Source organism: Perna viridis, chromosome 1 (genome assembly GCF_037379345.1).
Source record: "Perna viridis isolate PV_CMFRI_1.1 ecotype Kerala chromosome 1, ASM3737934v1, whole genome shotgun sequence".
Taxonomy (NCBI): Eukaryota; Metazoa; Mollusca; class Bivalvia; order Mytilida; family Mytilidae; genus Perna; species Perna viridis.
Window position 1 is genome coordinate 27,901,816 of NC_142445.1, and position 20,666 is coordinate 27,922,481.

Consider the following 20,666-nt stretch of genomic DNA (forward strand, 5'->3'; position numbering starts at 1 on the left):
TTGACATTATTCTTCTGGTATTCTCAGGGTTTTGCTGTGGAACAATGGTGCCACCCAAGAGGCCGAACATCAGAAAAGATGTCAACTTCCGTCGTTTGTTGATGTGGTTCGTAAGTGTTCCTTGTCTCTCGATTTTTATGTAGATTAGACCGTTAGTTTTCCTGTTTGGATAGTTTTACACTAGTAATTTGGGGCCCTTTATAGCTTACTTTTCGGTGTGATCCAAGGCTCCGTGTTGAAGATCGTACTTAGACTTATTATTATGGTTTATACTGTAAATAAATTATGACTTGGATGGAGAGTTGTCTCATTGGCACTCGTACCACATCTTCTTATATCTATTCAGTGTGCCTGAATTATCGTCAAAGCAACTCTTCCACAATTAAACTTCTTTTGCAACTGAATTTGAACAGTTGTTAAATCACTATGTAGTCACTGCATACTGATATCAAGAATAACCCATTCCAAAACTTCATAATGAAAGGGTATGGGCTATGGAGTGAATGTGTAGGTGACAAAAACACCAAATTATCAAAGAACAGGGCTTTTACTTCTGTTTTTCATCTTAGAAATTGTCAGAGAGTCTACAACAATGGACAAAATTTTCATACCCTTAAACAAGATAGCCCCCAGTGTGCAAATGAGCAGAATTTTCCTTATTGATAAACATCAATATTACTTTATACTCTCTTGTTCCTCACCTGCACAGAGTGCATGCTAACTTGAGTGATGCTTAAATACAGCAGATTTGCAGCTGAAAGTGATAGGTATACAAGAAGAGAAGTTTTCTTGAAATCATTGATCCCAAATAAAACAAATGTATTTTAGGAAACTTCACACAACTATCAAGGCAATCATATGGATACACACAGAAATTTCAAATGGTTAGTTGGTAACATACCAGCTTCATATACAGTCACTGTTGTACAGTGTGGATCAATATAACTTCTGCATTATCTTCTATTTCTCTTCACATACCAAATATCATCGACCTGTGATATAAAGTGGTTGTTGAAAATTTGCTATGGACAAATACTCTTACAATTGCGAATACCAGGAAGGTAATCCCTATGTTCTGGCCTTCTTCATATTTGCTCTTAGGCAAGACAAAAATCAAGATTTAGCTATGCATTGAAAAGAGGATATGTGTGCATAAAAATGAATGTTAATATATAAAATGATTTTAATGTACAGATATATGAATGCACAAGAGGTAAAAGCGTTAGTCTATGGATGAATATATATGCAACATGCAAGAAATAGGCAAAACAGTGGATATATATGTTTTTTAATCAGTGTCTTAGCTAGGCAAAATTGAGGGGCGCAGCGCCCCGCCCTCTGCCATATTACCCCATTAATAATTATCTGAACATTACACTTTTGTTAATAAATTACACCAAGCCAATTAAGTGTCACCTTCATTTACCACATCCTGCCATAATTAACCCTCAGGTATACCTCAATTAATTATTGGTGATCATTCAGCTGATCAGGGTTGTCGGATGATGATCATTTACAAGTAGAAATATGATCCCGATTGGATCTATCACCATTTCATGGACAGCCAATCATTGGTTAATAATTATTTTCTTTTGTACAATTAATTTTAAAAATATTTTCAAGTTGACAGGTCTATGTTATGTAGAACCATGGGTGTAAACAATTGCATGTTGCATACGTTTGTTTATTCAATATGTCAGTTATCTCTGTCAGTTCAATTCTTTTTAAAATTTTCTATATTGTCAACAGTACAGGTAATTTTTCAAAAGTTATAATTACATTAGTTAACGAAAATAATATGATATTGAAATTAAATTGGAGCAATATTGAATATTTGTTACATTTCATGCAACACTTTACCTCATAGTATGTCATAAATGTTAAAAAATCATTTACCCTTAATCTCCTTTATGGTCTGATAGTATACTGCTTTCAAATTTTAAATAAGTAATGTTAATTTTTGTCTACACATCATTCTTGTATTATTTATTAAGAATACATACATACAAGAAAAGCAAAAAAAAAAAAAAATTAATAAAGATATTTCTGACTTAATGGAAACATAAATCTTAAAAAAAAACTTCAAATACACCAATGTTCCTCTTTGGTTGAAAAAACATGATACGTGTTAAAGTGCCCTCTTCCCTGCGCACCCTCTACTTTCAAATCCTAGCTAGATTACTGATTATGTGTAAATGAAATGAAGCATTCATGAAATCATGCAATGTCTTGCTATTATCTTTATGAAATACATGTATCAGGGATTGACACCTGTTTTTTTTTCTGGCAGTAGTCCAAGGACTAGTAGATACACAATTTTTAGTAGTCCCCTAAAAATCAAGAAGACATAAATAAGTCAACATGGCAGAGTGAGACTGTGTGTGTGTGTCAAACAGAGAATACTGTCAATTAGTTATAGTCTTGTTATTGTATGTACAAATTGTCTAGTATTTTTGTATTAAAATTGCTATATAAACCAAGTCTTTGTTGGTGTTTGCTATTCCAAGTGCCAAGGACCTAGAAAGATACATGTTTGTCAACTAGAATATTTTTTCAATGATGCAACGGACACGAAATACATATTTTGTTTAAAATCATTGATTTAAAGACCAGTTTTGGTTAAATCTTTTGGAAACTTAATTTATGACCTCAAATTCAAAGACATCGCATGTATTATGAGGACATCACCCTTAAAAGCATGAAAATTTTTCATAAAAGTTACGTTATACCGCGTTGCTGTCAACATCGTACTGATCGTAACTAACAACCAAACCGACCAATCACGATTCCTAAAACAATCACATAAAAATCAATAATGTAAACATTCTATTTTTTAACCGTACGTGAAAGAAACACGTTCCAGAAGTTCATTTCTTTCTGACCGCTACAATAATATGATTCACATGACAATGAGACACAATTGAAAGTCATTTTCAATACTGAATATTTACTGCGGAATATTTCTACCAAAAATTTCAGTAGTCCCCAGCCAGTTTTAGTCCCCTCGGACGATCGGACTAGCGGAAATGTCGATGCCTGTGTATGTCACATGCAGCTGAAATATATATACAAAATTAAAGAATCACCATGGGAATAGTGTTAAAGAATATATATGAATTTTAATATACAGATAAATGAACGCAAGCAGTAAAAGCGCTAGTCTATACATGAATATGTGCTACATGCAAGTGATAGGCAAAACTACACAATATGTATAAATGAAATGAAGCATTCATGAAATCATGCTATGTCTTGCTATTATCTGTATGAAATGTCCCACATGCAGCTGAATTATATAAAGTAATGTATCACCATGGGAATACTGTTAAAGAATGTATATAAGTTTTAATTTGCTTCTGTTGGTGCCTATAAAGCTTGGGTTTTTACCTCTATGGGTGAGTAGGACTGAGAAAATATTGCTTCTATGGGAGGTTACCCCAATTTTCAAGTGCCTCCCCCTGCCCCTTGTATGTTTTACTGGAACAGTCCTAATGGTTTTTAAACCTGCGCAAACCAAAATAAAATGCCCAAATCTAACAAATTATTCACTCCTTTTTAGTGATTTGGTTTCAACAGATTTCACTGTACAATTGATTAACAGATAGTCAGACACCAAAAATATTGGTAAAAATCAAAGTCTTGCATTCAATACTAGATTCATTTTATATACAGTACCTTGTTCAAATCTTTCCACATTCAGATTACCAACACATTTATCAGTTGAAGGTTTGTTGAAATTTCTTGTAAAATTTTGGTCAACTTTCTCAGCTAAAGAAGATTCATATCCTTGCAGTTTTTGAGGAGTGGATGAAGCATGCATTATTTCAACAACTGATTGTTCTTTCTTGATTGGTGATCTCTTCAAGTGTTCACTGTAACTAGCATGTTTACATTCCAAAGCCCTGGTTTTCCGTGATCTGTTGACTGGTGCAGCTGTAGCCCCTTTTAGGATTGTAAAATCTTCCTCATCAGACAGCTGGTGTTCCATTACTTCATTAGCAGTGATATCAACATTTTCTAAAATTGAGAATTATTACTTCATAATCAGAAACAATAATCAGTCAATAAAATTATTGTCTTGCAATAATTTGACCTAAATGAGTCTGGTTATGAAATCTACTTTATACAGAGTTCTAAGTATAAATTATTGATTTGCCAGGGGTGGATTCAAGCGGGGGCGTGGTGGGTGTGCGCCCCCTAAAATTTGCAAAGCATGGGTTGTTAGGGGTAGATACAGGCCCTTTTAGGTTGAAACTTAAATTTATCGCTAATTTTACCATAGAAGATATCTACATTGCACCCACTCTAGAAGAATATTTCAAAAATTTAACCTAAAAAAATTTGAACTATGTGCCCCCCAACCCCCACCAATCTAAAATCCTGGATCTGCCCTTTTGCTACATGAAATCAAAGGGATTGAACAAATGTCATGAATAAAATAACATTTAATAGTTCTTCTTCAAGAAGTAGTCTTCTCAACACAGATTTAAACAACATACCACATAGGCCCTCAGCCTCTGCAGTCAGCATTACACAGGAGTTATAGGCCTGGTCCAAGATCTTCATTACATCAAGGTAATGATCCATAAACTTTCCAGGATCATGCTCCTCCAACAACCTATCAGCCTGATCACCAGCCTTTAAAAAACAGATATAAAACTAATAGATCTACTTTTATATCAAGATAAAAACAAGGAGCCTGAATCGCTCACCTGGTTAAATTTTTGCCTTTCAAGGGCAATAACACTAACAAGAAATTGTCCGACAATTTTGACTCCAAGAAGGCTTTGGTACAACTTATCATGAGGATCATTTCATCAATCAAAAGTTTCATTCTATCTATTATAGTTGTCAACATATTTACTGAAAACTGCAAAAACCGTAATTTTTAACCTTTCAAGGGTAATAACTCTTATATGGTGTCGTTTGACAACTTTGATCCCTGGAGACTTTTGAAGGCCTTATAATAAGAATATTTCAGCAATTGAAAGATATTGGCCAAACCTAATGGTTTTGGAGATATATGCAAAAAACTACTGTATGACCCCTATGTAATATTTTCAGTAATGGCGGCCATATTTTTTAACAGATCAAAAATCCAAATGGTCATTTTGAATACTTTTACCCATGTCAGAATTTGGCTAAACCTAACAGTTTTGGAGATACATGCAAAAATCTTCTGTCTGACCCCTATGTTCTATTTTAAGTAACAGTGCCCATGTTTTTAACCGATCAAAAATCCAAATGGTCATTTTGTTAAGGATACCCTAAAAATTAAAAAAAAAAAACATTCACTGAATTCTGTAAAGTAGGTTTTGAGAAGCAGATTTTTTAAAATAATAACATCAAAAACAGCAAAAAATGTCCAAAAAGGGCAATAACTCCTACACGGGACAACACATTTTCACCAAAATTTGACCAGATAGATCTCATCATGCTGAATACTTTTACTATGTCACAATTGGCTAATACTAATGGTTTTGGAGATGTATGCAAAAATCTGCTCTGACCCCTATATTCTATTTTTAGTAACAGCGGCCATGTTTTTTAACAATTAAAAATCCAAACGGTCATTTTGTGCAGCATACTCCAAGGAAACAGTCATTATAAGTTTCATGCAAATCTATTCAGTAGTTTCAGAGAAGAATTGTTAACGATGACAGACGCCAAGTGATGGCAATAGCTCACTTGGCCTACGGCCAGGTAAGCTAAAAAAAAAAGTGAAATGGGATCGTGCAATGCAAGACTTGCTCACCTTCCACATGTTCCAATGAGATATCTTTTACATGACCAAATTGCACTCAAATTGAGAGTGACAATATGGTGGAAGGCACAAAATATTTGAAGAAATTAGAGACTGTCAATTTGACTTGAAAATACAAGGTATCATTAAGACACTACAGGTTGAGTGTCACTAAAAGTAGAAATAAAATAGATCCATATACTGTGAAATGTTGTACATTTTGTATCCACGAAAAATAAAAAATCTTTTTAATGGAATTATATGAAACACAGAGTGAAGGAAATAAGGAATACCATTATCACAGCTTTATGAACACACACATACATCAAGTTGCTCATTTGCTTTTGTTGCTTTGTATGCATGATTTTAGTTACTTTATATTCTTTGTTGTGTAAGTCCGTTTTCCATGTCTGGTCTTTGTCCCTGGATTACATTCTTTTGATTACCGCTATAACCTTGGTTCCCTTGATTACTCTATCAAATGTAAAGCTCAGAACTTACAGTATTAAAGCAACAAAAAAAAATATGAGTGTTTACGGTCACTTGACTGTCCCTAAATAAAATCAACCTACAGACTCTATTTTTATCAGCATGACAGTAAACACACATATTTTTTTTGGCCCGAGTATACTTATTTTCTTATCACTAAAGCTGTATTACTTGACATCAAGGTAGTATAAACATTATTTGGACTTAAGGGTATTACAGTGTTCTAGGATTCCTATTTCCTGTTACCTGGGGCAAGTGAAATGAGGGTCAGGGAAAGTTAGGTACTTAGTTACACTTTCTTGTGGCAACTTGAAAACTTCATATGCTGTAAGGATTTGTTTTGTTAGGAAAGCAGTCATTGACTGTAGGAAAGTTGGTTTTATATGGATTTTTCCCACGGAAACCTCAATTTCTGAAAAATCCTAGAACACTGATTATATGGACTGCCTCATTTTGAAACCCTTAGTATGACTACAAGGTGGAATTTAGTAATATTTTTTTTTCATAGATAATACAAAAGCATGTTCAAAAAATGTTCTACCCTCTTGAATGTATTACAAAATATTTATTAAATGTAATATAGCAAACAGTTATTGCTACTTCAAGTCAACTTACAGTATGAGGGCCAGTTTTTTGACAGACCTCAGCTCAAGTGTAATACAAATAGAGAAATGATTGATTGATTAATTGTTTGGTTTTAACACCCGAGCAGCAATATTTCAGTTATATTCAGGCGATGAACATGAAAGGGATGATAAAATGAACATGAAACGATGAATGAAAAAAGGGATGGGACACAAGGATAATGGGGTTGACAGATTTTGATTGCCACGAGATAAAAGGGGGATGGGTGGGGTTGGGCAATTTAGCCTCCTGTGGCGGAGCGCAAAGGTTCCTACTACTATCGAATACCACAAAAGGGTTCTTTAACGTGCGAGGAATGTGGTATCTTTCCCAACACAGTGCACCACTAGGGTTTGTGGTCAGGTTTTCCGTATTATAGCCTGACAACCCCAGCAAGTAACACGCCAGAGGTACCCAATTCCACCACCTGGAGCACACATCCCAGTTGCTCTCTGGGCAGAGCACCTAGCTCCCGGCTAGGTTTCTGAGCACTATTTAGTCGCCTTTTACAAGTTAAGTGCTGCTGCAGGCCTATTCTTTTGACACCCGGACCTGCATGGGGCAATATAGAAATGAAAACTCAATACTAAAATATCAGATAACAACATAATTTAAGGCTTTGCCTTAGAAGGACAGAGTTGTTAATCAAATAATAATCTTTGTTTATAATGCACCACCAAATTGTTACATCACTGATATCTTGACCAACAGGAAATGAAAGATTTCTTATAACTACCACTTTGGGTCTGCATTAGAAGTTCAAACATTAACTTCCTAACTCAAGAGGTTTATCTGGGTATTTCAGGAAATGCCTTACTCAGACATTTTGGGAAAATAATTGACATATTCGACATTTGGAATTCAAAATTAGGGAGGTAAAGTCAAAATTTTAGGAAAATTTGATGATTTTGATATAATTTTCATTAGGAAAGGGTCCTTTTACAGGAACCTCCCGAATGCTAGGAAATACCATGCAACGGCACATATCTTTTTTCAACAGAAGGATTTTGAGCCATTCATGTTTCAAAGGATCTGCATATATAGGAAAGAGTAATCAAGGGAACCAAACATATAGCGGTAATCAAGAGAATGTAATCAAAGGACAAAGACCAGACATGGAAAACAGACATACACAACAAAGAACATAAAGCAACTAAAATCATACATTCAAAGTAACAAAAGCAAATGAGCAACTCGGACTCCACTAAAAACTGGGAGCATAGACCAGGTGCACCGGTAGGATAAGCTTCCTCCGCTTTTCTAGAAACACCCGCCAAGTTGCTCATAAAAAGTTGCTAAAGCTCCGTCCCTATAATTATGTTCTTACCTCTGATATGAAACTATCTACTAGGGCTATAAATATGTTTCTCTGCTCCTGAATAGCATTCACTTTCTCCCGAACTTTCTTCTGCAAGCTTACTATCTTTCTGGAGGCCATTCTAATTTTCCTGATGATGTCAGTAAATTAAATGTACCCTTACATCAAAGTATTTTCTGAAGAAAAACAAGGCATAAAAAGATATAAAAAAAGACATAAATATGTGTGGTAGTATACTCATAACAGACTTCAGAACAAACGAAAAAAAAGATCTCTTCCAACAATTGCAGTCTCCTGTCTGAATGTTGGAAATTCTTTCTCAAACTTTGGGCCAATTGGTCAGATATCCTGTAATGACCTGGTTGACTTAAATTTAATAATAATTTTCAGTCTGCCAAATATAGATTTTTTTTCCAAATTTTCATAAATATACATTGTAAGTTCAAGTGATTCTTTTTTTTTTCCAGTATCTATTGAGACATTTTCCTCCATTGCTAAGAGACACGAGAAAAACAAGCCATTCTTTAATTCACAGCAGATTTGAGGAGGGGAGCGGAATCTGGTCCTGAACTGGCTGAAGTGGGTGCCAGAGTCACACAATTTTTTTTTCATTTTACTTCCTTAACCCTTGTTGTGCTAAGCCCATATTTACACAGACTGGGCTCTGTTTCCGCTTTAATGGTTCTTGCAGTGTTTAACTTGGTTTAGCAAAGCACAATCTGTTTCTATCTGCAAGCAACGTGACCCCGCTTACCATAACGATCCTTTCAGCAACTGAAAGTTTCTCTCTATCATAGTTTTCAAGAAACAGAATGAAAACTGAAAAAAAAAAATCCTTTTTCAACTTTTAAGGACAAAAACTCTAACAAGGAGTCGTCTAACAACTTTGATCCCTTGCAGACTTCGACAATGGCATTTTATTTGTAAAAAGCCTTTTACATTTTACATTATGTTTTCATGGGGAAACAATCTAAACTGAAACAGAGCATGTGCAAAAATTGCCATAAAATGTTAAAGGTATGCACAAAAAAAAAACAGGTAAGGTAACAGGAAAGACTACGAGACCCCTTCCTACTAACTGTGGGATAGTTGATGATCATATATAGACCATGCTCAATAACACTTCTATACAAGGGAAGTTATTTTGTTCTACCCAAGCCCTACCTCACAGAAGTGTATATTGAGCATGCATTTATAATTTAGCATTATCATAAAAGGAAATATTGTGTGTAAAGATAAACTGTAATAACTCAAAGAAAATACGATGAGCCTAATAGCAGGGATACTGTGTTAAAAATGAAATGTATCCATACTCTGACCCTCAGACCAGAAGAAATTCGAACTATAGGTATGTATAAATGAGACCTATTTTATGATCAGGAGAAACCACACTCTAACATGGTCTTTGATTTAAAAAAGCAAACCTAACCAAATGACACTACTAAAATAATTGTTGTCCTGCACTGGTAAATAAACGTGTTAATACTATAATAGTGGTGTCGTCTGTCATTTGTAAACAACAGGAATAAACTACAAACATCTTTGATACAGACATGACAGTCGTATCAAAACAGACAAGTTAAACAAAAGATAAAGAAATCAGTATTGAAAACTTGCTCCCATGACGAACAGGACAAGAAACTACCGTCTGGTACATACTTCTTCAGATCATTTTGACTGTCTCCCGCCATTTCCACGTTTTTCAAGGGGGTTAATTACTAAAGACATATCACCACAAAATCATTGAGCCGACAACGACCAATCAGGGACCGAAACTAATTTCTTGTGAAGGTTATTTGGTTTGATTTACAAAGGAGTTATAAATATAGATCCTTGGATTTACATGTAGGTATTGTTACAAATATACAGTAATATGGGGTAAGCATTGCCTAAATCAGCGAGTACCGTTAGCTCTACCATACATGTACCGTCTGTTCGAGACTCGTAAAAATAATGATAGACATTACAAAGAGGAAGGGGGTCGACCCGGATGAAAATTTTTACTTTGCAAGTGCAATATTTTTATTTATATTTGACCAGCAAGAAGATCAATATTTCTATTTGAAAATCTGTCTTGTTAATTAATGGGGGATTTTATTTTTCAATAAATGAATAACTTGAACAATATTTTCCCCCAAAATTCCAACCCCATACCCCACTTTCCCCTCGCTCTCAAAATGGTCGATATAGCACTTCGCAATACTTTACATTTTTATTCTTAAGGGTATCTCAAGCAACATCCATGTCAGTTGTGACCTGTCAGATCAATCTGTATAGATACTGTAAATATTACAGTTCTCCACGGATAGTGGGAATATTTTACACATATCATGTGACGTAAACAAAATTCAGACGACAGCTGCAAATTCCAAACAAGAAAATGATTGCCTTTCCTATCTTAGAAAAGCTATGCTTCGATTTTGATATTATAATCGGAGTTATCTTTTTTTTTCCGAGGAGGATTAAGTTCTTGACAACAGCAGCAGTGGAAACAGCGGAGGTGCACGTATGTACATCCACGTGTTTCCCGAAGTTTTTACAAACATAACATTCATTTCTTTAAATAAGTAAAACAAATTAGAAAAAGGCTTGAAAACTATCAGAAAAGACGAATCTATTTTTAATGAAACGTAATCTTAACCTATATTTTTTATTTGTTTGATTGAAGGAAATGATGAATTTTCTCCCTCCGTAAGGACAATCAATTTTTGTTACTTCCGGGACATGGCTTTTTTTCGTTAGTATATTGGGGAAACTTAAGGCTAATTTAGAAAGTACACGTAATAATGGTAGAGCTCACATCGCTTCGCGGCGCTTGCTATTACATTATGCAAAAACAAATTTCCGAGAATGCATTTACAGTGTAGGTTACAGACCAAAAATAGTCCTACGCAGAAATTACCCCTGTTCCTCATAGTGCTGTGAAAAAAGTTCTCATTTTATTTTAAAAAATTAAAGGCTTCTCTGGACTTTACCTTAACTTTAACCTGCAGAGGACTATATATCAGCATGATTCTACATATGTCAGCTCACAATCCTCAGAATGGCATGTGGGGTTAGCAGACTTGCAGTGCAGTACTGGTCACCGGAAGTGAAGGGTCTATAAATAGCATGGGAAATCCCAGTGTTTTCACAAGATAGGGGTATATTTAAAAATCATTATGGAGATTAGGCTTCACATCACAAGAAGCAAAATGCACCTATAAAATGTACAGAAATGTTTTTCCTTTCAGAAACTGTTTAAATTGTTTAAATAAAATGAGAACTTTTTTCACAGCACTATGAGGAACAGGGGTAATTTCTGCCTAGGACTATTTTTGCATACGTTCCAAATGCTCATTGGTTGAATTGGTGGTCTGTAACCTATACGACGGTCTTGATTTTCGTTATACGGTTCGTTCCACTTAAACACAGATTCGTGTTCCATTATTAGTTCGAATACCTACCCAGTGATTCGTCTCAGTCGACGAACCAAACGGACCGGGAGTAGAATTAGAGAAAGTGGTTCCCCAGAAAGCATGCACACGTCGGGCCAACGTTGGCGAGTTGTTGGCACGGTTGGCAACTTGTTGGCGTTGGCATGCCACCATTGGGCCAACATTGGGCCAATGCGTGTTCACCAACTGTTGGCTGTACAATGTTGGGCCAGTGTTGGCCCATCGACACCTGCCCAACAAGTTAAATTGTCTATGTTGGTTCAATGGTGGGCCGATATATATCTGTCAATGGTTGGTATGATGTTGGGCAGACCACACCATGCCAATGTTCTATTCGAAAATTAAAAAAAATACCAGTTTTTTTTTACCAATATCGAAAATAGCTATATAAATCTTGACATATTTTTTTACGTATTCTAAATTCAAAGAGTAATAGTATTACGTGTTTAATTACCACTTCAAACTGACTTTGCTCAATTTGTGATTGTGTGTGTTTTTTTATGATATGAACATTTGAAATTACGCAGACAACAACGCTCAATCAGATATGTTTAAGTGAATTATGCATTGTTTTTTAATATGATCATTTTTGCATACTTGAAAATGTTATCATCGCATATCATATAAGACTTGCTTTTGATAACATGTATATAGATAAAACACACAAGTTATGCACAGTGATTAATACCAAATGTTCTGCGGGATACATCAAATTTCCATTCACTACGCTGTTTATAATCCGCGCGCTTTTCATCAAAACAGTATCAAACGATAAGATCGTACTTTGTATCGTATTTAAGATTCAATTAGCTTACTGGCAACTGAAAGGTTAGTTCTTTACATTTACTTTTAAGGTTTACTATTTAGTTTGCTTGATGTTCGCAAATAATGTTTTTTGAAATTCCTTCTGGTTTACTAAGATTCGAACGGTAACCCATTAAACTAGACGACTTTGACCCCATGACATAGGCTATACCCACACCTACCAAAAACGAAGCATTTTAGCATAGCATTTTCACATTCTGTCTTATAATTTCAATGAACTAAGTGTTAAATTAATTATGTACTGCATGGTTTATTCACTTCATTATTCCACATTATGTTCATTGATTGTAAAATCCAGCCATCCTTCCAAGACTCTCGCTGATCAGTTGATAAGGTGTCAAGTAGGATAAATTAAGATAATATCATAGAAAGGGGTAATTAATTTCTTGTTAATTCCACACACAAAACTAGATGGATGTATAAATTATATGAGTGAATAATGATATATGGACATGTTATTATGTACTAGTTTATAAAACCCGGCGAGCCAAAACGAAATGTACATGTATGTGCAAATTCGTCTTACTTTTCACACTATTTTTAGTTTTATTATTCGGGACAAGTTTATCTATGTGTACATACGTATCATCAAGATTAAAACACATATTGAAAAGTTTTTACATTGAGCTCAAAGTATCAAGACGGCTGTTCTACCCTCCCCTTCCCCCATTGATTTGTCGGGATGAAATTACTTAAACATAGATTAAAAATACCTTATATTGATATTTTTTCAGACTTTTACTCAAAGGCATTCATGATGATAAAGCAGGGAAAGGGGAAACATTTTCCGATCTCAAAGGAAAAGGAAGGCAGGCACAATAGAGCGCCAATAGAAGAGGAGGTTAGCAATATAAAATAACAAATTTAAAATATTCTAGCACTTTGTAGATTGACCTCTGTAAATTTAAAGTCAGTAAACATATTTGTACTTATGAGAGTGGCTGACTAAATGGTCAAGCTATAATGTGTTTAGCGAATCTTAAAGTTCGAAATATTGGTGCTTGTCAACGAGATGAGTGGCTGATTCTAAAAGGTCAGATCTTGGTGCTTGTTAACGGGATGAGTGACTGGCTTTGAAAGGTCGAAATCTTGGTGCTTGTTAACGAGATGAGTGACTGACTATGAAAGGTCGAAATCTTGGTGCTTGTTAACAAGATGAGTGACTGACTTTGAAAGGTCGAAATCTTGGTGCTTGTTAGCGAGATGAGTGACTGACTTTGAAAAGTCGAAAACTTGGCGCGTGTTACCAACATCAGTCTTTCAACATGATAATTATACGCGTCGAACAAGTCTCCTATAAATACTGGCAAAATTACTGCATTAATCATCAACAGAATTCTAAACAAAATAGACCAGTTAAGCCTTTGATTTTCTGTGTGAAAAATAATTGATAATTGAATTGTCTGTGTGTGTGTGTGTGTGTGTGTGTGTGTAAATAAAAATGTGATTACTTAATACAAAAATAAAACCATGAACCGTGTGGCAAATATTAAGAACTTAAAAAAACAAGCGTGAACATCTGCTTTTAATAATGAAACAGTGTTCTACATTATAGAAGCTGTAAGAACAGATTTACAGTTACTGGATCAGATATTGACACCGATAAGATTGTTAAGAACTGGTTTTTATATGCAGCTGCTCGGACAGGTGGGTGAAAGCAAAGTGTTGAGAAGAAAAAAACAGAAAGTAAGGGAAACACAGCAAAAACAGACATTGATTCGATTTACAAATCAACCATTGTGAATTCTAGGAATTTGGATGGATAAATTGTTCATAATTCTTTTGTTTACATGATACATTGTACATTTATGAAAAACCTGTTTTTTTTAAATCATATATATTGCAACTTTTATTTTTTGTTCATTCCTATTGCAAAAAAAGTATGACAAAAAATGAATCAATAATTATTATATTTTTTAAACCAAATTCGAATCTGTTGAATGGCTGCCGTCTATCATATGCACTTTAAAAGATATAAATTTCAACTGAGTTTTTGTTGATTAAAATTTTTCACAAATGATGATAAAAGATAGAAAAAAAATGGCCTTGTTTTAGGTTATTGACTTTTCATTTATCGAAATATATTCAAATGTTTGCTATACGCGATAAAAAAACTTTACCGGGCAAATTGTTTTGTTTCCAACTAGAAAAAAAAAAACAAAAATTAAAAAGGATACTTTAGTAATCACTATTCTCTCTAAAAAAAACTGTTGGTAGTACGTTGGCAAGTTGATGGAATATAGGAAAAAGATGTTGGCAAGTTGTTGCAATGTGTCGTACATGTTGGTTGACATACTTTGGGCCAACGTCGCGCCAACCGTTGGAGATGACGTTTGCCCGATGAGCAAAATGTCATTGGGCCAATGTCATTGGGCCAACATCATTTGCCATCGTCGGCCAAACGAGGATGCCAACATAATGCCAATGTTGGCCCAACATCTGTTTGCTATCTAGGTCATACCGGTTAATGGAAAACAAGCTTGTTTTATTCCAGTACGGAGAAAAAAGAGGACAATCCAATTGGGCCACGTAGACCGTTGTTGGATTTCCCAGTAAACAAATGTGTACGCATGGCAATGACAACATGATCAAGCTGATTCGTTCAACATGTACTCTTTCAAGGAAATCCAACATATGGTGTTTATATGGCTTGTCAGGCAAAATTAGCCGCCATATGTACATGTAACACTGCAGTGACTAAGTTGGGACAAATAAATTCTTGGATTTCGATCTAAGCATCAAACTGGTGACGAAGTACAATGTACTGCACCGAAGAATCATTGGAGACACAGTAAATAAGTTGCTTAACGTCTGTTCTTGTGTAATGTTTGACAAAAGATACAGATATGTACGATAAAAGCACCATACGCCATTCCTGTTTAGAATACTATTTAGATTCATTCTCCGTGTGTCAGGTAAAAGGACACTAAAGCCAAATTACTGATTCTGGTATTCTTGTGAAGAGTAACCATTTCGGAAGAATATTAATTAACAGCTAGATAAGTAAGGTAATGACATGACAAGAAATACAATAGATATATTACCAAATGATATCAGCAATGTATCATTGTGACTGAAAACATAGTTAAATAGCAGTAATTATATTACTTTATTGATAGGTAGTAAAATGGAATTAATATTTTATTTTTAGTCCGGTTGAAATTTCAGCCTGTCCATAATAGGCTATTCGACCGGATCCAATTGAATAGTCCACAGGCTATTTACAGTGGACCTATCGAATAGCCACTGTCTTAATTGAATCTACAGAATCTGACAATTGTAACAATGACTATAAAAAGAAGCTGCATTCTACGAAATTTTGGAAAATATAAGTAGATGAAATAAAATGAAATAAAATCTCGACCTACCTATCCTTTTTCCGATATGGAACTGGAAACAGATGTATAATTTTATTTGGTCTGAGCGACAGCTTCGCAAACACTGCAATTTAATTTTAAAATTATGTTGATAAGTAATCATATTCTAATCCAGTGGTGGATCCAGAAAGGGTGTGCAGGTGGTTGGCACCCCACCTTTTTAATGGAAAATTTGTCATTTTCAAGTGTAAAATTGATAAAAATGCTAAATAATGTCTTAACACCCACTTGTTCGTTCTGAGGAACCTCGGCTGGCAACCATTCTTTTCAAAGTGTCCTGATCCCACTCTGTTATCAATATTGTTTGAACATTAACGTAATATCTAAAAGTGAAAATGTAGTTTCACTTGAAAGAACTAGATCATGTTTGCGGCGTCGATCATAGTTCCTTTGTTTTTATTTAAATAATTTATTAAATAACACTATAACAATTAAGTTGAAAAATATAGCACTTTCCGTATATCTCATTTCGTGCGTTATAAAGCTAGGTCATCGTTGCTTCTAGCACAGGTACTTTTTTATTTTATTATTATTATTATTATTTTGTTAAAAAGAAAAACAAACGAAACCAAGTGTTTATAACAGCAAATAGTGCAGTTTTACAATTCATATGAAGTTTTCTTATTTATAGAGGTCGACTGGTATATAGGACGTAGAAGGCTCGCAACTCCTTTATCGACCGTATTATTTCCATCACCACATCGATGGGGTATCCCATCATTTATATAATATTAAAGCATTTGCCTAGTCTAACTATCGCCTGACAACACCGAAAAAAATCCGTTTGAGTTTCAATTGAATACAACCCCATTTCAGTGCCAATGATCCGACACGATCGCGTCATTTCATTGCTTTCAACCATGGAGTAGTCGTATAAACCTCAAAGAACGGAAGTAGTCAGAGTGATATTTTTAGAATTAGAAAAACCGCGAAGAAGACTTCCGAGTGTCACAGTTAACTTTATACAGTAATGCTAGATAATTACTCTTGTGGACCAGGACCAAAACAGTGCTCTGAATTTAGCTTTAGATGGCCATAGTTTAATAATTTCAGGCCAAGCCGGCTGTGGAAAACTTTGTTGTTAAAAAATTGTCAGTGATGTGAGATCAATAAGTATTCACAACATTGAAAATGTCGTGCATTTTCCGATCTAAAATAGGACAGGGTGATAATCCCTTCTATTTGTCGGAAATTTTGTTATTTGCATGCAGAATTTTTAATAAGCATGCACAACCCCTTCTTCAAAATTCGCGGGTGGGGGATTTAAAAACATATGTTAAGTTGCCCCAATAGAACTTAAAAAATCATTGATATTCACTGGTTTGAGGACCCCGAGCATTACACTACAGCATGAATAAGTTCATTTATTTTAAATCTTACCCTTCCCCTCCTTTCCCTCTCATGGGATATAATTATAGTTGCATGTTTGGCAAGCGTCCAAGTCGGGTTGAAACAGAATATCTATTACAGAAAATTAAACCGTATCTACTTCAGACCCCCAAGGTGACATGAGGTATGATATTTTGGTTTAAATATATGAATTGATCCATTTATGACCTTAGCACTTCATCAACAAATATCGACATTGTACATGTAGTAGATGTATGAAAAAAATATTGGGAGGGGTTAGAAGCAGACCGAGTAAAATTGGTTTACAAATACATGAGATGTATGGGATGTTATTGACACTTTAAATAAAATATCAGCCTTTGAATAATTGCCACAGACATTCAAAATTAATGTTAAATTTGAATTACTGAATAATAAAAGATGTTTTTATCTCTGAAATGTCTTTCAGAATATGAACATGGCCAATCTGCAAATTAAACCTACAGATCTTCAACCAAATCTTGGCATATCTCTTTGACTTTGAGATACAATGGGTTTTATAAAATATGAAATGATGAAAAGGCATGGCACTCAGGAGAAATAGTCAGGTTGTAATGTTCATGCCTATCTATTTCTTTTAAACAAAGAATCAATCATATACATCATCTTTATTTCTTAGGTAAATTTTACAATGGATGCATTTTTTTCTCATGAATTTATATATTCAGAATCTGAAGAGAAAATGAATTACCTGAAGTTCATTCTGTTACAAAAATAAATTTAAAAAGAACGCTTTCTTTTATTATGCATAATTTGTAGTAAATAAACATTCCAATCAAAATCTACAATTTTAAAATAGCCCATCAATGAGTAATACAGGTGCGGGTCCAGGTTAGGGCGTAATGGGCGTACACCCCCCTTTTTTCAAAGAAAAAAAAACAACATCAACAATAAAACTACCGTAATCTGCTAAATATTGAATTTCATATGGCAATTTATCATGTTCATTCTTTAAACATGTCCTTTAAAATCCTGGACCCGCCCTTCTAATATGTTAAAAAATCCTGAATACCTCTTTAAATCATAATAATAGCTGGAACTGTTTGTTTTGGTAGATTCCTTTGCAAGTTGGTGAATGAATTCTAATGGATTTTTTTCAGGAATTTTCTCTCTTTCCAGTCGTATATAATTGATGTTCGTGTATGAAATAATCTTAAGTTTACTTGTATGTGTGGTCAATGATAGGATAAAGCAGGGCCAGACCCAAAAGTAAAAAAAGGGGTCTGCTTACTTTTTAAAAATTGCTCATTATTGCTAAAGATTCTGCATGAAAATAACAAAATTTCCGGCAAATAGAGGGGTCATCACCCCCGTCCTATTTTAGATCTGAACAAATGCACGACATTTTAAATATTGTGATTACCTATTGATCTCAAATCATTGACAATTCATTGAACAACAAAAGTTTTTCCACGGCCAGCTTGGCCTGAAATTATTTAATTTTGGCGATGTAAACTTGGTCCTTGTCACCAATAGTATTTTTTTGTCGTTACCGTGTAGAGTTAAACACTCGGAAGTCTTCTTCCCTGTTTTTCTAATTTAAAAAAAGTAATCAAGGGAACCAATGTTATAGCGGAAATCAAAAGAATGTAATCCAAGGACAATGACCAGACATGGAAAACAGATACACACAACAAAGAACATAGAGTAACTAAAATCATACATACAAAGTAACAAAAGCAAATGAGCAACTCGAACTCCACTAAAAACTGGGACCATGACCAGGTGAACTGGTAGGGTAAGCGTCCTCTGCTTTTCTAGAAACACCCGCCGTTTTGCCCATAAACAGTTAAGTCCGGGTAGACGAAATAGGAAAGGAAAACTACGACACGTTGAACAAATCAGTTTTCATGGCGCAGACGGATACATCGTAACGATCCACGAGTTCATGATGACGGCCATGAAACTTTCGTAGTGATGACTTCAATCTTGTAGCAACATAACCTTTCTCCAGAAGCCTATTTGTTAGAATTCTAGCGCGATACAAAAAGTCTTCGTAGCCTCGGCAAGCTCTGGTATATCGTATGAGTTGTAATATGAACACTCCATACGCAGGTGCTGAAGGGATGTTGCCACATATGAAAGGAAACTTCACAATTTTGAATGAAAAGTCATCACGTTTGTTATAAAGTTTGGTCTATAGTTTTCCTTTACCATCGATTTCTAATTGTAGGTCAAGAAATGAGGCCGACTTCACAGTGTCTGTAGTATCCTTTATCTCAAGTCCTTTGGGGTGGATGCAATGTATCAAATCCCAAAATTAGGATTGTTTAAAGATAATACGTCATCTATATAGCGGAAACTGAGATTAAAGGATCTAGATTAACGATATTCTTTCTTTCGAATCAGATCAGCTATAAAGTCAGCCTCATAAGAGTGAAGGAATAGGTCAGCAAGTAGAGGAGCACAATTAGTTCCCATTGGAATGCCGACCGTTTGTTGAAAAACGCGTCCACCACACTGGACAAATATGTTGTCGATTAAAAATTCCAGCATTTTGTAAACATCTTCTTCTGTATATTTGGAAGATGATTTGGGATTATTTCTTACAAAGTATGAGGAATCTCTGCCAAGAACTATACATTTGTATCTAGGTGTACCATCTTTTTTTTTTTTAGAAAAACAACGATGTATAATGTTTTGAAGTCGGGATTTTAACTGAGTATATGGAATAGTAGTATACAGTGTTGAAAAATCATAGGTTTTAATGCTATTGTGTTCTGATAATAGTCTTGAACTGATTGTCACCAAAAGATTTTTCGAATTTTTCAGTATTCACATTGAATTAATACCATTTCGAGAGTAACAAGTGTTGTGGTAAGACTGCAAACCCTCTTTTATAGCTGTGAGTATAGAAGTTAAAAGTTTTGAAAGAGGTTTGGTGGTACATTTTGCAGATCTAGCTATGTAACGTTGTTTGTATGGATTCTTGTGGAGTTTAGGAATCCAGTACATAGACGGTAAATCACAGTCATCGTCCTTGGTAGAGAGACCAAACGAGGATAGCACAGATTTATGGTTTTCCACAATTTCTTCTTTGGAGAGTGTGGTAGCAGTATAGGTCTTATCACTGCTATCATTTTCTACGTCGACCTCTGATAATAAACATTGGATGTAAAACGTTTTGCAGACAAAAACAATGTTGTTTTGGGCTTTGTCTGCTGGTACGACAACATATTTGTCATGTATAGTAGACAATGTTTTTGCTACATCAGGGTCCTTGAAAACTTTAAAGTTATAATTCCAATTTATGGAGCACGGTTCACCGTACTCCTTCCGTTCGTTGAGATCACAGGTACTTGGGGTCGGTATTGTTTTTTTTTGTTTTTTTGTTTTGTTTTGTTTTTTGTTTTTTGGTAAAAATAAAATAAAATACGAAATTATGTGTTACAACAACAAGTAGTGCACCTGTGCAATCCATATCAAGTTTTCTGATATATGGGGGTCGATTGGTATATAGGACG

General features: G+C 34.7%; 1 protein-coding gene and 1 long non-coding RNA gene across 3 annotated transcripts in view; one reads left to right on the forward strand and one right to left on the reverse strand.

Annotated features, from left to right (window-relative positions):
* The window catches only part of LOC148628049 (uncharacterized), a 55,589-nt gene extending 45,708 nt beyond the window's left edge, over positions 1-9,881 (reverse strand). For both annotated transcript variants that reach the window (XM_088584018.1, XM_088584008.1), the window contains exons 1-4: positions 9,834-9,881; positions 8,184-8,350; positions 4,500-4,638; positions 3,676-4,017 (exon numbers count right to left, since the gene is read on the reverse strand). In XM_088584018.1, the coding sequence (XP_088440144.1) occupies positions 3,676-4,017; positions 4,500-4,638; positions 8,184-8,294 (592 nt within the window). In that variant the 5' untranslated portion in view covers positions 8,295-8,350; positions 9,834-9,881. The remainder of the gene's footprint in view (positions 1-3,675; positions 4,018-4,499; positions 4,639-8,183; positions 8,351-9,833) is intronic.
* Positions 9,882-9,946: 65 nt separating this feature from the next.
* Positions 9,947-15,494, forward strand: LOC148628050 (uncharacterized). The gene is made up of 3 exons (XR_015919330.1): positions 9,947-10,019; positions 13,171-13,277; positions 14,931-15,494. It is a non-coding gene; the product is annotated as an uncharacterized LOC148628050 (long non-coding RNA).
* Positions 15,495-20,666: the final 5,172 nt, after the last annotated feature.